Source organism: Salmo salar, unplaced genomic scaffold (genome assembly GCF_905237065.1).
Source record: "Salmo salar unplaced genomic scaffold, Ssal_v3.1, whole genome shotgun sequence".
NCBI classification, from domain to species: domain Eukaryota; kingdom Metazoa; phylum Chordata; class Actinopteri; order Salmoniformes; family Salmonidae; genus Salmo; species Salmo salar.
Window position 1 is genome coordinate 88,803 of NW_025546996.1, and position 16,353 is coordinate 105,155.

At 39.9% G+C, this 16,353-nt stretch overlaps 1 protein-coding gene and 1 long non-coding RNA gene across 3 annotated transcripts; both read left to right on the forward strand.

The window, feature by feature from the left end:
* The first annotated feature begins 393 nt into the window (after positions 1-393).
* Positions 394-10,433, forward strand: LOC123731685 (uncharacterized). Its single transcript, XR_006762795.1, has 3 exons — positions 394-761; positions 6,994-7,092; positions 9,851-10,433. It is a non-coding gene; the product is annotated as an uncharacterized lncRNA (long non-coding RNA).
* Positions 10,434-11,466: 1,033 nt separating this feature from the next.
* On the forward strand, positions 11,467-14,842 carry LOC123731686 (NLR family CARD domain-containing protein 3-like). 2 transcript variants are annotated; one of them, XM_045711083.1, is made up of 2 exons: positions 11,467-14,552; positions 14,793-14,842. In XM_045711083.1, exon 1 carries the CDS (start codon positions 12,778-12,780, stop codon positions 13,822-13,824), a length of 1,047 nt encoding a protein of 348 aa, XP_045567039.1. In that variant the 5' UTR covers positions 11,467-12,777; the 3' UTR covers positions 13,825-14,552; positions 14,793-14,842. The 2 variants fall into 2 exon arrangements, with proteins under 2 accessions (XP_045567039.1, XP_045567040.1); XM_045711084.1 differs by lacking the exon at positions 14,793-14,842 and having other exon boundaries at positions 11,467-14,136; positions 14,379-14,495.
* The last annotated feature ends 1,511 nt before the right edge of the window (positions 14,843-16,353 follow it).

A 16,353-nucleotide genomic window follows, 5' to 3' on the forward strand; every position in this document is an offset into this window, starting at 1 on the left:
GTGTGCCGCACAGCCCTCCATGTGCTCGCCAGAGGTAGCCTGACTGCCATTAGGTACCGAGATGAGATCCTCAGACCCCTTGTGAGACCATATGCTGGTGCGGTTGGCCCTGGGTTCCTCCTAATGCAAGACCATGCTAGACCTCATGTGGCTAGAGTGTGTCAGCAGTTCCTGCAAGAGGAAGGCATTGATGCTATGGACTGGCCCGCCCGTTTCCCCAGACCTGAATCCAATTGAGCCCATCTGGGACATCATGTGTCGCTCCATCCACCAACGCCACGTTGCACCAGAGACTGTCCAGGAGTTGGCGGATGCTTTAGTCCATGTCTGGGAGGAGATCCCTCAGGAGACCATCCGCCACCTCATCAGGAGCATGCCCAGGCGTTGTAGGGAGGTCATACAGGCACGCGGAGGCCACACACACTACTGAGCCTCATTTGACTTGTTTTAAGGACATTACATCAAAGTTGGATCAGCCTGTAGTGTGGTTTTCCACTTTAATTTTGAGTGTGACTCCAAATCCAGACCTCCATGGGTTGATAAATTGGATTTCCATTGATTATTTTTGTGTGATTTTGTTGTCAGCACATTCAACTATGTAAAGAAAAAAGTATTTAATAAGATTGTTTATTTCATTCAGATCAATGCTGCAACTGGAGTGATCATGTGATTAATACATGGACAACACGGATATTGTTGAAGAAAAAGTGAACTTGGAAATAAAGCTGCACCTCTTGAATGTTGAGAGTTTTTTGATAAAGGTAAGTGTCAAGGAAACTGCAGAATATGCTCTCTCAGATACAGTACTATATAGAAATCACAATGTTTTACCTGCAGAATCTGCTCTTTCAGACACAGTACTATATAGAAATCACAATGTTTTACCTGCAGAATCTGCTCTTTCAGATACAGTACTATATAGAAACACGTTTTACCTGCAGAATCTGCTCTTTCAGATACAGTACTATATAGAAATCACAATGTTTTACCTGCATGTGACTCTGAAGGAGGATTTGATAAAGAGATGCTCCTTTCACTGCATCTGTCAATTACCAGATGCTCCCATCTCTTCATGTACAATATGACTGTTCAAAACTGATAGGCCTAATATTGTCACTCATCAGATTATTGTAAATGCAATCTTGTCTACAGACTAACTCTTATCATGTGTGAAATTAGTTGTAGCATAGTTTAGGAGTAGTGTCGATGGGCCGGCTGATCTGGCTAACTCTTATCATGTGTGATATTACTTGTGGTATAGTTTAGGAGTAGTGTCGATGGACCGGCTGATCAGGCTAACTCTTATCATGTGTGATATTAGTTGTGGTATAGTTTAGGAGTAGTGTCGATGGATCGGCTGATCAGGCTAACTCTTATCATGTGTGATATTAGTTGTGGTATAGTTTAGGAGTAGTTTCGATGGACCGGCTGATCAGGCTAACTCTTATCATGTGTGATATTAGTTGTGGTATAGTTTAGGAGTAGTGTCGATGGGCCGGCTGATCAGGATAACTCTTATCATGTGTGAAATTAGTTGTGGTATAGTTTAGGAGTAGTGTCGATGGGCCGGCTGATCAGGATAACTCTTATCATGTGTGAAATTAGATTTGGTACAGTTTAGGAGTAGTGTCGATGGGCCAGCTGATCAGGATAACTCTTATCATGTGTGAAATTAGTTGTGGTATAGTTTAGGAGTAGTGTCGATGGGCCGGCTGTGAAGGTTGACTGGTATCGTTTGTTTCCCGCTCATCAACTTGGATAGAGTCAAGGACATGTTTTATATTATTCTAAAGGCCTACTGCAACACATAGCATGTTTTCATTTCCCTTACATCATTACACTATTGTTCTACATTAAATCAACCTCTTCACCTCATCATTACACTATTGTTCTACATTAAATCAACCTCTTCACCTCATCATTACACTATTGTTCTACATTAAATCAACCTCTTCACCTCATCAATACACTATTGTTCTACATTAAATCAACCTCTTCACCTCATCATTATTCTATTGTTCTACATTAAATCAACCTCTTCACCTCATCAATACACTATTGTTCTACATTAAATCAACCTCTTCACCTCATCATTACACTATTGTTCTACATTAAATCAACCTCTTCACCTCATCAATACACTATTGTTCTACATTAAATCAACCTCTTCACCTCATCAATACACTATTGTTCTACATTAAATCAACCTCTTCACCTCATCATTACACTATTGTTCTACATTAAATCAACCTCTTCACCTCATCAATACACTATTGTTCTACATTAAATCAACCTCTTCACCTCATCATTACACTATTGTACTACATTAAATCAACCTCTTCACCTCATCAATACACTATTGTTCTACATTAAATCAACCTCTTCACCTCATCATTACACTATTGTTCTACATTAAATCAACCTCTTCACCTCATCATTACACTATTGTTCTACATTAAATCAACCTCTTCACCTCATCAATACACTATTGTTCTACATTAAATCAACCTCTTCACCTCATCATTACACTATTGTTCTACATTAAATCAACCTCTTCACCTCATCAATACACTATTGTTCTACATTAAATCAACCTCTTCACCTCATCATTACACTATTGTTCTACATTAAATCAACCTCTTCACCTCATCATTACACTATTGTTCTACATTAAATCAACCTCTTCACCTCATCATTACACTATTGTTCTACATTAAATCAACCTCTTCACCTCATCAATACACTATTGTTCTACATTAAATCAACCTCTTCACCTCATCATTACACTATTGTTCTACATTAAATCAACCTCTTCACCTCATCATTACACTATTGTTCTACATTAAATCAACCTCTTCACCTCATCAATACACTATTGTTCTACATTAAATCAACCTCTTCACCTCATCAATACACTATTGTTCTACATTAAATCAACCTCTTCACCTCATCAATACACTATTGTTCTACATTAAATCAACCTCTTCACCTCATCAATACACTATTGTTCTACATTAAATCAACCTCTTCACCTCATCATTACACTATTGTTCTACATTAAATCAACCTCTTCACCTCATCATTACAGGATTGTTCTAAATTGAATTCACCTCTGCACCCTCCTTATCGTTCAGTTAGGCCTAATTTAAATTAAATTGTGAATTAAGGTGCACAATTATGGCCCATTCATCTATTTGTCATTTATTCAGTGAGGAAAGAGAGACTCATTAATGGCTGGCTGGACACCACGATCCTACAGCACATTGTCTTGGAGCCTGGCTGGGTACCAAGGTCCTACAGCACATTGTCTTGGTGGGTTAAGTTAGGAATAGGTGTAAACAGGTTCAAAGGCTGTAAATACTTTTTTGTTTGTGATTGAAAAATATTGACACATTAGCAGTATAAAAAACAAACATTTAGGAAAAGTCAGGGAGCAGGACATAGATTTATTGGTGTTTGTTTCTAGTGTTAAAAGGCCATTCCGCCACTTTTCAACCTCATATTCATCCTCTCCAGCACCAAAACAGTATCTATATTTGTGAAAACAGGATGTTTCTATGATCTGTAGTTAAAAAGATTAGAAACAATTATCTGTGACATAAAAGTAAAACACTGATTTTCAAAACCTGCGATGAGTTTCTAGTCCAATGGAGGGTATTTTATTGCTCCCCACACCACTGCCAATCTAATTGTGTTTGAAAATCACTGCTTTTCAAATGTTTCAACTTTTGAAAATGCCATAGAGTAGAATTTTTTCCTTTTTTTCTACAGAACTTAGAAATGCACCATTTTCACATATGATTTTATTTCATTTTTATGGCTGAATTATATATAATTATTTTTATATATAATTTGCCTCCACAGCAACATGAACTTCTGCATACTTTCACATACAAACCAGAGGAGGATGGTGGAGGAGCTATAGGAGGACGGGCTCAGTGTAAAGTCTGGAATGGAATAAATGGAATGGTATTAAACACTTAATTTATTTATTCCATTTCAGCCATAAAAATGAACCCGTCTTCCTATAGCTCTTCCCACCAGCCTCCTCTTGGAAATGTCTATGTTCTGATAAAAGAGAAGTTGAGAGTATCACATATTGTTTCTGTTGCATCTACATGTATCTACATTAAAAACACATTTTCTGTTCTTGAGACTGATGGGGAAGAGTGGGATGTAAAGGATTTTGCAACACTTCTGCAGTTGGCACAACCTTGTGACTAAGTTAACTTCCTGTTTGCAATACTTGGGGGGAATTCAACGTTATCTTTCAGCCTTCCCAAAACCAAAGACAAACGCTGTACAGGATCTGAACTGTATAACCTTTTGCATGAGAACTTTCCTGGCATGTAGGGAATTTAAAACTTGTAGTGTATTTGAGATTAATATAAAAAGGATTTTGAAGTTTGTAATATAGACTACTTCCTCTGCAAGAGCATCAGAAAATATGTGATTTCCTCACATGAAATTATAAATAAGTTTGTACCCTACGCAGTTACAAAATGGCTGTAGAAACTGTGGCACATATTTCTCTGTACAATTAGAAGTCGGATAAATGTGTTGATTTGAAGGAAAGACGGAGCGACTCTGGTAAGTCTAGGCTAATTATTATGAAGTTAGGCCGTCAAACATTCAATAGACAGAGTAGGCTGGAGATATGATACTTTATATTGCTGAACGACCTAATGGTCTCTGTAGGAAATGTTTTTAAATATCCTTTATATTGCTGAACAACTTGATGGTCTCCATAGGAAATGTTTTTAAATATCCTTTATATTGCTGAACGACCTAATGGTCTCTGTAGGAAATGTTTTTACATATCCTTTATATTGCTGAATGACCTGATGGTCTCTGTAGGAAATGTTTTTAAATATCCTTTATATTGCTGAACGACCTAATGGTCTCTGTAGGAAATGTTTTTACATATCCTTTATATTGCTGAACGACCTAATGGTCTCTGTAGGAAATGTTTTTACATATCCTTTATATTGCTGAACGACCTGATGGTCTCCGTAGGAAATGTTTTTAACCTGTCTGGGATAGGGGGCAGTATTTTCACGGCCGGATAAAAAACGTACCCGATTTAAACTGGTTACTACTCTTGCCCAGAAATGAGAATATGCATATTATTAGTAGATTTGGATAGAAAACACTCTGAAGTTTCTAAAACTGTTTGAATGGTGTCTGTGAGTATAACAGAACTCATATGGCAGGCAAAAACCTGAGAAAATTCCAAGCAGGAAGTGGTCTGTCTGACAATTTGTAGTTCTTCTTTTGATTTTCTATCGAAACTACAGTATCCGTGCGGTTACGTTGCACATTCTAAGGCTTCCATTGGCTCTCTAAAGCCTTCAGAAAGCGGATTGAGGCGTCTCCTGTCTCTGGGCAGAGTATAGTAGCTCAGTTTCTCAGTGGTCTGCCTGGTGACAAAGAGATTGGACATTCGCGTTCACGCGACCATGCTGTTTTTTCTTTTCCTCTTTGAATGAATACACTATTGTCCGGTTGGAATATTATCGCTACTTTACGAGAAAAACACCATCAAATTGATTTTAAACAGCGTTTGACATGCTTCTAAGTACGGTAATGGAACATCTTGATTTTTTTTGTCTCGATATGCGCTCGCGCGTTACCCTTTGGATAGTGACCTGAACGCACGAACAAAACGGAGGTATTTGGACATAAATATGGATTATTTGGAACAAAAACAACATTTCTTGTGGAAGTAGCAGTCCTGGGAGTGCATTCTGACAATGATCAGCAAAGGTATACAATATTTATAATACTAATTCTGAGTTTAGTGTGCTCCGAACTTGGCGGGTGTCAAAATAGCTAGCCGTGATGGCTGAGCTATGTACTCAGAATATTACAAAATGTGCGTTCGCCGAAAAGCTATTTTAAAATCTGACACAGCGATTGCATAAAGGAGTTCTGTATCTATAATTCTTAAAATAATTGTTAAGTATTTTGTCAACGTTTATGATGAGTAATTTAGTAAATTCACCGGAAGTTTTTGGTGGGAATGCATGTTCTGAACATAACACACCAATGTAAAAAGCTGTTTTTGGATATAAATATGAACTTGATTGAACAAAACATACATGTATTGTATAACATAATGTCCTAGGAGTGTCATCTGATGAAGATCATCAAAGGTTAGTGCTGCATTTAGCTGTGTTTTGGGTTTTTGTGACATATATGCTTGCTTGGAAAATGGCTGTGTGATTATTTTTGGCTATGTACTCTCCTAACATAATCTAATGTTTTGCTTTCGCTGTAAAGCCTTTTGAAATCGGATAATGTGGTTAGATCAACGAGAGTCTTATCTTTAAAATGGTGTAAAATGGTGTAAAATTGAAATTATTGCATTTTTGAGGTTTTTGTATTTCGCGCCACGCTGTTCCACTGGCTGTTGAATAGAGTGGGACGGTGACGTCCCACTAGCCCAGAGAGGTTAACTTAAACGACTAAAACCAAATTGAAAGTATGTAGAAAAGATAATGGACTTTTTCAATAATAGCCTATAATCTTTGAGAATTTTCAATCAACTAAATAAAAGCTAGACAATTAGGCCTCCACTGATGTTGTTATAATGTTAGAGCATCAGAACACAGAATTAGCCATGTCAAATGTTTTTTTTTACCGTTCAACCCAACTCAAAAAACACCTCAGTTGGTGGGTCATGAAGCACGTTTGGGAACCCTTGCCATTAACAATGACACATTATATTATTGTTATTATTATTACTGACACTAAACATGGAGAAAAGGTGAAAAATATCAGTCATGATTACATGTTCATGTGAAGCATTAAATCACCTGACTGTTTGGATATGTCTGTTAGTAAATGTTTTATTTCTAGGAGATAATTAATAAATGAGAACAATTGACATTCAATAATTTGTTGTCACTGTATTAACCACAACCAACATGCTGGATCTCTGTTTAGTTGTCACTGTGTTAACCACAACCAACATGCTGGATCTCTGTTTAGGGGTCAGTGCTCTAAAATGAGTCTCTCTGGGGAGAGAGAGGAGGGGGGCCCTGGCTCTAAAATTAGTCTCTCTGGGGGACATGATACCAAAGCTAAAAGGTGAGCTGACAATATTGTTTAAGAATGTATATTCTACAAACGTTCTTTAATCAGAAATGATTGCTTATGGGTACATTCTATATAACTGTTCTAGATTTTAGATGTGTATGAAAATGTGTTTTTTTTGTAAATGCTATACATCCATTGTTTAGAAGGAATGGATTTTTTTTATTTTTTGTTTTTTTTCACTTTTATTTAACCAGGTAGGCCAGTTGAGAACAAGTTCTCATTTACAACTGCGATCTGACCAAGATAAAGCAAAGCAGTGCGACACAAACAACAACACGGAGTTACAAATAACAAACGTACAGTAAATAACAATAGATCTATATACAGTGTGTGCAAATGGAGTAAGGAGGTAAGGCAATAAATAGTTCATAGTAGCGAAGTAATTACAATTGATCAATTAACACTAGAGTGATAAATGTGCAAATGATGATGTGCATGTAGAAACACTGGTGTGCAAAAGAGCAAAAAGTAAATAAAGACAATATGTGGATGAGGTAGGAAGTTGGATGGGCTATTTACAGATGAGCTGTGTACAGCTGCAGCGATCAGTGAGCTGCTCAGATAGCACATGCTTGAAATTAGTGAGGGAGATATAAGTCTCCAACTTCAGCGATTTTTGGGGATGACCAGTGAGATATACATGCTGGAGCGAGCGCTACGGGTTGAGCTGAGATAAGGCGGCGCTTTACCTAGCAAAGACTTAGATGACCTGGAGCCAGTGGGTCTGGCGATGAATATGTAGCGAGGGCCAGCCGACAAGAGCATAGAGGTCGCAGTGGTGGGTGGTACAGTGAGGGAAAAAAGTATTTGATCCCCTGCTTATTTTGTACGTTTGCCCACTGACAAAGAAATAATCAGTCTATAATTTTAATGGTAGGTTTATTTGAACAGTGAGAGACAGAATAACAACAACAAAAATCCAGAAAAACGCATGTCAAAAATGTTATAAATGATTTGCATTTTAATGAGGGAAATAAGTATTTGACCCCTCTCAATCAGAAAGATTTCTGGCTCCCAGGTGTCTTTTATACAGGTAACGAGCTGAGATTAGGAGCACACTCTTAAAGGGAGTGAATCGGCAGGAATCTGGTGATGTAGTGGAGAAAAGCAGTCCGGGTTGATATCGCTCAGCCGTTTTTATCCAGGCTAAAAACGGCTGGTGTCTGAGCTAAAGGTAAAGGCCGCTAGCAGTGGCTAACAATGACTAAGTAGCTAGTAGATAGTTAGTTGGCTAGCATCTGATGGGGGTTGTAACTATAAGGTCTAAAAATAGAAGATCCATATCACATTGGGTGAGGTGGGTTGCTAGAAGGTATATTTAATTTAAAAATGGAAAAAGAGATCGAAATATATTGAAATATATACAAAAACAAGATGAAAAAAAACTAAATTTACACGGGACAACGACAAACACGTCTGCACTGCAACGCCATCTTGGATCATTATGTTCGTATCCTGTATATCTGACTGTGATATGTGGTTGTCTCACCTAGATATCTATATATCCACCTAGATATCTATATATCCATTGTTTAGCTGGAATGGAATTTTTGTATTCTGTATATTTTATATGTGGTTGTCTCACCTAGCTATCTTAAAATGAATCTTAATTTGAGCAGGTATCTCAAAGCAGGAAAATACCAGCAAATGTGCATTTTTACGTGGATTATAATTAAGGACATTTATTGTAGGGGTTGGTCCATTTTTCATCAAATCAAGTCTGACATTTTTAAGTGGAAATTACACACGTTAGAAGCCTTTATAAACCCTTTGTCACGTCCTGACCCTGGTATGAGGTCATTTTCCCCTAGTGGATTGGTAAGGGCGTGACAGGGGGTTGTTTTGTCTATGTGTTTTGGTTTTCTGTTTCTATATGGGGTTTTCTAGTTTTCACATTCTATGTTTTGGTTTTCTATATTTTGGCCGGGTATGGTTTCCAATCAGAGGCAGGCGTCTTTCGTTGTCTCTGATTGGAAGCCATACTTAGGAAGCCTGTTTTTCATGGGGTTGTCACGTTTGTCGTAGGGTAAAGTGGACCAAGATGCAGCGGGGTTATGTGCACTCATCTTCTTTTATTAAATTGGCAAAGAAGGAAAAACCAAAATAAACACGTACACAAAACACAATGACGAATAACAGGCCGGTGAGGCATACAGGCTATACCTAGCACAATCTCCCACAAACACGTACCTATATATAGGACTCTCAATCAGAGGCAACTAGGAAACACCTGCATCCAATTGAGAGTCCAACACCCAATGACCTAAACAAAGAAATACTAATACTAGAATGAACATAGAAATACAAAACATATAACATAGCCCAAAACCCGGAAATAATAAATCAAACACCCTTCTAAACAACCAACCACCCCGAACCACCTAAAACAAATACCCTCTGCCACGTCCTGACCAAACTACAATAACAAATAACCCCTATTACTGGTCAGGACGTGACAGGGGTTTTGTGGGTGGTTGTTTTCCATGTAGTCTAGTGTACCTTACGGAACTGTTTGGCTGTCGTTTTGTTGTTTTTGTTTAAAGTGTTTTCATTAAAGTTATTATGAGCAGTCTACACGCTGCGCCTTGGTCTAATCCTTTAGACAGTTGTGACACCCTTGTAATGGTTTAATAACGTATTAACACAATAAATATAATTTATCAACATTTCTGAATATAGATATAAAGTGTTTTGGAATGAAACTCTCAGAGTAGATGAGAGATGTAATGTTGTCTCTGTTGTGTTGAAGCCCAATCAAGCAGGAGAGACCAGCCTCCCCTGTTCCCAGCTGTGTGAGTGACAAGTCTATGACTCCTCCTATATCCTTTAGAGATGGAGACTTCTCTACTGAACAAAGGTAAGAAGAACTCATGGGTCATGGTCAGTGAGATAAACAACACTGTCTCTAGTCATTTCTCCTCTCCCATTGTCCCATTTCTTTTTGTTTTCATAATTTGTAGGCTAATCCTTTTTTCTATTTTCATAGTCCTAAAACAATATTAAACACACACAACATTCCCTCCCTCCCTGTGTGTGTGAGAGAGAGTGTGTGTGTGTAGTCCCTGGATGAGGAGATGTAATCTCTATTCACTTTTACCCTGACCTAAATGTACGTTACCTCAATTATAGTCTCATTATTACCTCAACTATCTGGTACCCCTGCACATTAACTCAGTACTGCTACTCCTTATAGTCTCATTATTACCTCAACTACCTGGTACCCCTGCACATTGACTCAGTACTGGTACTCCTTATAGTCTCATTATTACCTCAACTACCTGGTACCCCTGCACATTGACTCAGTACTGGTACTCCTTATAGCCTCATTATTACCTCAACTACCTGGTACCCCTGCACATTGACTCAGTACTGGTACTCCTTATAGTCTCATTATTACCTCAACTACCTGGTACGCCTGCACATTGACTCAGTACTGGTACTCCTTATAGTCTCATTATTACCTCAACTACCTGGTACCCCTGCACATTGACTCAGTACTGGTACTCCTTACAGTCTCATTATTACCTCAACTACCTGGTACCCCTGCACATTGACTCAGTACTGGTACTCCTTATAGTCTCATTATTACCTCAACTACCAGGTATCCCTGCACATTGACTCAGTACTGGTGCTCCTTATAGTCTCATTATTACCTCAACTACCTGGTACCCCTGCATATTGACTCAGTACTGGTGCTCCTTATAGTCTCATTATTACCTCAACTACCTGGTACCCCTGCACATTGACTCAGTACTGGTACTCCTTATAGTCTCATTATTACCTCAACTACCTAGTCTCATTATTGTTATTTTATTGTGCAAAATGTTCTTACTTTTTAACTGCATTGTTTGGAAAGGGCTCGTCAGTAACCGTTTCATGGTGAAGTGGACACCTGTTGTATTCAACGCATGTGAGATACCATTTCATTTGAAGCTGATTGGCAGAAACACGTCATTGGGTCTAATGGTCGTCTGGTGCTGAACAGATCATGTTCGGATGTTGAAGCCCGGTGGCTGGAAAAACTCCCTAGAAAGGCAGGAACCTAGGAAGAAACCTAGAGAGGAACCAGGCTCTGAGGGGTGGCCAGTCCTCTTCTGGCTGTGCCGGGTGGAGATCATAACAGCACATGGCCATTAAGGCCAGATCGTTCTTCAAGACGGTCAAATGTTCATAGATGACTAGCAGGGTCAAATAATAATCATTATAGAGGGTTAACAGGTCAGCACCTCAGGAGTAAATGTTATTTGGCTTTTCATAGCTGAGCATTCAGAGGTTGAGACATCGAGAGAGAGAGAGAGAGAGAGAGAGAGAGAGAGAGAGAGAGAGAGAGAGAGAGAGAGAGAGAGAGAGAGAGAGAGAGAGAGAGAGAGAGAGAGAGAGAGAGAGAGAGAGAGAGAGAGTGTGAGTGTGTCAAGGTAGCAAGTCTGGTGAACAGGTCAGAGTTCCACATCCGCAGGCAGACCAGCAGAAACTGGATCAGCAGCACGACATTGTTGGTTGTCTGGTGGAGCTGATACTGATAATACTGTACTGATAATGATAGGATCGAAAGAAGGGGAGCGTTGCTTTATTGAACATAAAACATATTTCAATATTTACAACTTTGAATTGTAGTGAACTTTGTTCTGAAGTTATAGTGGTCAATGGGAGATGGATAAACTATGTGATTCCATGTTAAGGGGAGATCTTCTGTGTTCAAAGTGAAGCAGGAGGGCAAAAAAGGCTTCTAACAATTCAAAACAATATTAAACAAACACAAAATTCCCTGTGTGTGTTTGTTTCTGTGAGTAAGTGTGTGTAAGAGCAGTCTGCCTCATGTTGAATGCTGTTTTATAACATTTAAAAGCTGTAGCTAAAGTACAGCTAACGTAGCTATGTAACTCAATGATATTTTAGCAGCCTTAACACCTAGTGACCTCATCAAGTAGCAGCAGGGTTGTGTTGTGGTGATTATTTAGAGAAAGAGAAGAGGAGAGACAGAGGAGAGAGAGACAGAGACAGAGAGAGAGCGAGAGGGAGGGAGACAGAGAGAGACACAGAGATAGAGACAGAGGGAGAGAGATAGACAACATGAATAGTACCATCAATATTACCAGCAATAATATATTCAATCACACCAGTGTGTAATGCATTATGAAAACATTTAAACATGTATACAGTCAGTTAAGAGAATAAATAATTATAATTTACAACTTTATAACAGTCCTACTGTAGGTATTAAAAACAGTCGTAGTATTAATATCGTCTGTCTTATTTCCTCATTCAGATGAGCTTTCTGTGATTTGCCAACGTGAACTCAAATCTAATCTAAAGAAGAAGTTTCAATGTGTATTTGAGGGGATTGCTAAACAAGGAAACCCAACACTTCTCAATAAGATCTACACAGAGCTCTACATCACAGAGGGTGGACCAGGAGAGGTCAATAATGAACATGAGCTGAGACAGATTGAGACAACAACCAGGAAACAAGCAAGACCAGAGACTCCAATCAAATGTAACGACATCTTCAAAACCTTAACTGGACAAGACAAACTTATCAGAACTGTGCTGACAAAGGGAGTCGCTGGCATTGGAAAAACAGTCTCTGTGCAGAAGTTCATTCTGGACTGGCCTGAAGGAAAAGCAAATCAGGATGTCCAATTTGTATTTTCATTCCCTTTCCGGGAGCTGAATTTGATGAAAAGTGAAAAACACACTTTGGTTGAACTTCTCAATCACTTCTCAATTGAAACCAAACAATCAAGAATCTCCAACTTCGACAAGTACAAAGTTCTGTTCATCTTTGATGGTCTGGATGAGTGCCGACTGCCCCTAGACTTCCAGAAGAACAAGATCTGTTGGGACGTCACAGAGTCAACCTCAGTGGATGTTCTGCTGACAAATCTCATCAAGGGAAATCTGCTTCCCTCTGCTCTCCTCTGGATAACTACCCGACCTGCAGCATCCAATAAGATCCCTTCAGGGTGTGTTGACCAGGTGACAGAGGTACGAGGGTTCAATGACCCACAGAAGGAGGAGTACTTCAGGAAGAGATTCAGTGATGAGGACCTGGCCAGCAGAATCATCTCACACATAAAGACATCAAGGAGCCTCCACATCATGTGCCACATTCCAGTCTTCTGTTGGATTTCTGCAACAGTCCTTGAACACATGCTGAAACATAAGAGAGAAGCGATGCCCAAGATTCTGACTGAAATGTACACACACCTTGTGGTGTTTCATCCCAAACAGAAGAATGAAAAGTATCTTGGGAAAGAAGAGACAGGTCCACACTGGAATAAAGAGAGCATTCTGTCACTGGGAAAACTGGCTTTTCAACAGCTTGTGAATGGCAATCTGATTTTCTATGAAGAAGACCTGAAAGAGGCTGGCATTGATGTCAATGAAGCCTCAGTGTACTCAGGATTGTGCACACAGCTATTTAAAGAGGAATGTGGTCTGTACCAGGACAAGGTGTACTGCTTTGTTCATCTGAGTATTCAGGAGTTTCTGGCTGCTGTATATGTGTTCCTCTCATTCATCAACAACAATGAGAATCTAATGGACAAACTGCACACAAAAGACGAGCCTGAAGTTACTTTCTACAAGAGTGCTGTGGATAAAGCCTTACGAAGTGAGACGGGAAACCTGACCCTTTTCCTCCGATTCCTTCTGGGCCTCTCACTGGAGTCCAATCAGAAGCACTTACGAGGTCTACTGACAAAGACAAGAAGCAGCTCGTAGAGCCATGAAAAAACAGTCAAGTACATCAAGGAGAAGATCAGGGAGAATCCCTCTTCAGAGAGGAGCATCAATCTGTTCCACTCTCTGAATGAACTGAATGACCATTCTCTAGTGGAGGAGATCCAAAGCTTTCTGAGATCAGGAAGTCTCTCTAGAGCCAACCTGTCACCTGCACAGTTGTCAGCTCTGGTCTTTGTGTTGCTGACTTCAGAAAAGGAGCTGGATGTGTTTGATCTCATGAAATACTCCAGATCAGAGAAAGGTCTTCTGAGGCTTCTGCCAGTGGTCAAAGTATCCAGAGCTGTTCATTGAGTACATCAAATTACATATAAGAACTAATCATTAGGAAGGAATATTGACTTTAGAGAAAAATAAGTATTATAATATGTATATTATATAAAAATATATTGAATCATTGCGTTGATTTTCATATTAGTATAACATTATGACCATACAATTCTAGGAGACAGAAGATTAATCTATATGTTGTTTGAGAGAATAAACCAAATGCATCTGCCATTGTGTTTGTGAAATCGTGGTGATCTCTTTGTCAGGCTGTCAGGCTGTGGAGTCGCAGAGGAAGGCTGTGCTTCTCTGGTCTCAGCTCTGAAGTCAAACCCCTCACACCTGAGAGAGCTGGACCTGAGCTATAATCACCCAGGAGACTCAGGAGTCAGACTGCTCTCTGCTGGACTGGAGGATCCACACTGCAGACTGGAGAAACTCAAGTATGTAGAGGGTTTAGGTCAATGTTCATATCAGACATGTTTTACTTATCAGGCTAGTTAAGACAAACATTCTGACCACCACTTGGACAAAGTTGTGTGTGTGTGTGTGTGTGTGTGTGTGTGTGTGTGTGTGTGTGTGTGTGTGTGTGTGTGTGTGTGTGTGTGTGTGTGTGTGTGTGTGTGTGTGTGTGTGTGTGTGTATCCCTCAATGACTGTCTGTTCTTCTGCTTACCGCTACAGTGTGGAACATGGTAGAGAGAACACAATGAAACCTGGGCTTAGAAAATGTGAGTGTTGACTGCTGTGAACAATATGACTAAGAGAGCCAATGGAAGCCTTACGTAACCCCAAAGATACTGTAATTTCGATAGAGATGCAACAGAAGGAACACAAATTGTCAGACAGGCCACTTCCTGCTTGTAACCTTCTCAGGTTTTTGGCTGCCATATTAGTTCTGTTATACTCACCGACACCATTCAAACAGTTTTAGAAACTTTAGAGTGTTTTCTATCCTAATCTACTAATAATATGCATATTCTCGTTTCTGGGCAAGAGTAGTAACCAGTTTAAATTTGGTACGTTTTTTATCCGGCCGTGAAAATACTGCCCCCTAGCCAAGACAGGTTAACATTCTAATGTGAATGATGATGATTTGTAATATTTTGTCTGATTTCATCCATCAGATGTCTGTGATCTCACACTGGACCCAAACACAGTAAACAGACTCCTCTCTCTGTCTGAGGAGAACAGAAAGGTGACATGGAGGACAGAGAAGCAGCCGTATCCTGATCACCCAGAGAGATTTGAGGACTGTGAACAGGTGCTGTGTAGAGAGGGTCTGACTGGGCGCTGTTACTGGGAGGTAGAGTGGAGTGGGAGAGAGGCTGTTATAGGAGTGACATATAAAGGAATCAACAGGAGAGGAGGGAGTCTTGACTGTTGTCTTGGATCCAATGACAAGTCCTGGAGTCTTTTCTGCTCTGACAACCGTTACATTGCCAGGCACAGTAATAATCACATAGACGTCCCCTCCTCCAGCTCCCACAGAGTAGGAGTGTATCTGGACTGGCCAGCCGGCACTCTGTCCTTCTACAGAGCCTCCTCTGACACACTGACCCACCTGAACACATTCACCTCCACATTCACTGAGCCCCTCTATCCAGGGTTTAGGATTGATTATGTGGACCGCTCAGCGTCCCTGTGAAAAATAACCTGATACACACACACACACACTGAACACACACACAAACACACACACACACACACACACCAGACAAATACACACACTGGAGAAACACAAACACTGGGGACACACTGAACACACACACACTGAACACAAACACACACACACACACAAACAAGACACACACCCACGCTAGAAACACAAGCTGGGCACACTCAAACACACTCGATACACACCTTCACACACACAATCACACTGGACACACACACACACACACACACACACACACACACACACACACACACACACACACACACACACACACACACACACACACACACACACACACACACACACACACTGGTGTCATGACGTTGGCCTGTGGGTAATGTTTATGACCCCCACATAAATACCGTTCTCCCTTCCCCTCTCTCTCTGACCCTACCGAAGGACTGTTGAATAGCCTTTTTTAAATATAGAGAGTCTGGGAATATCAAACAAGTGGGGGGAAAGGAATCCTATTTCGGTAATAGAACCAGTTTGAAATATACCAGGTACTTAATGAGTATGGATGTCAGTTCGGTTGTCATCTGAGACATTATGACTGATGACAGGATG

Excerpts from the sequence above, each read along its gene's own strand:
- LOC123731686 (XM_045711083.1), top strand. The coding sequence starts at position 12,778 with ATGAAAAGTGAAAAACACACTTTGGTTGAACTTCTCAATCACTTCTCA.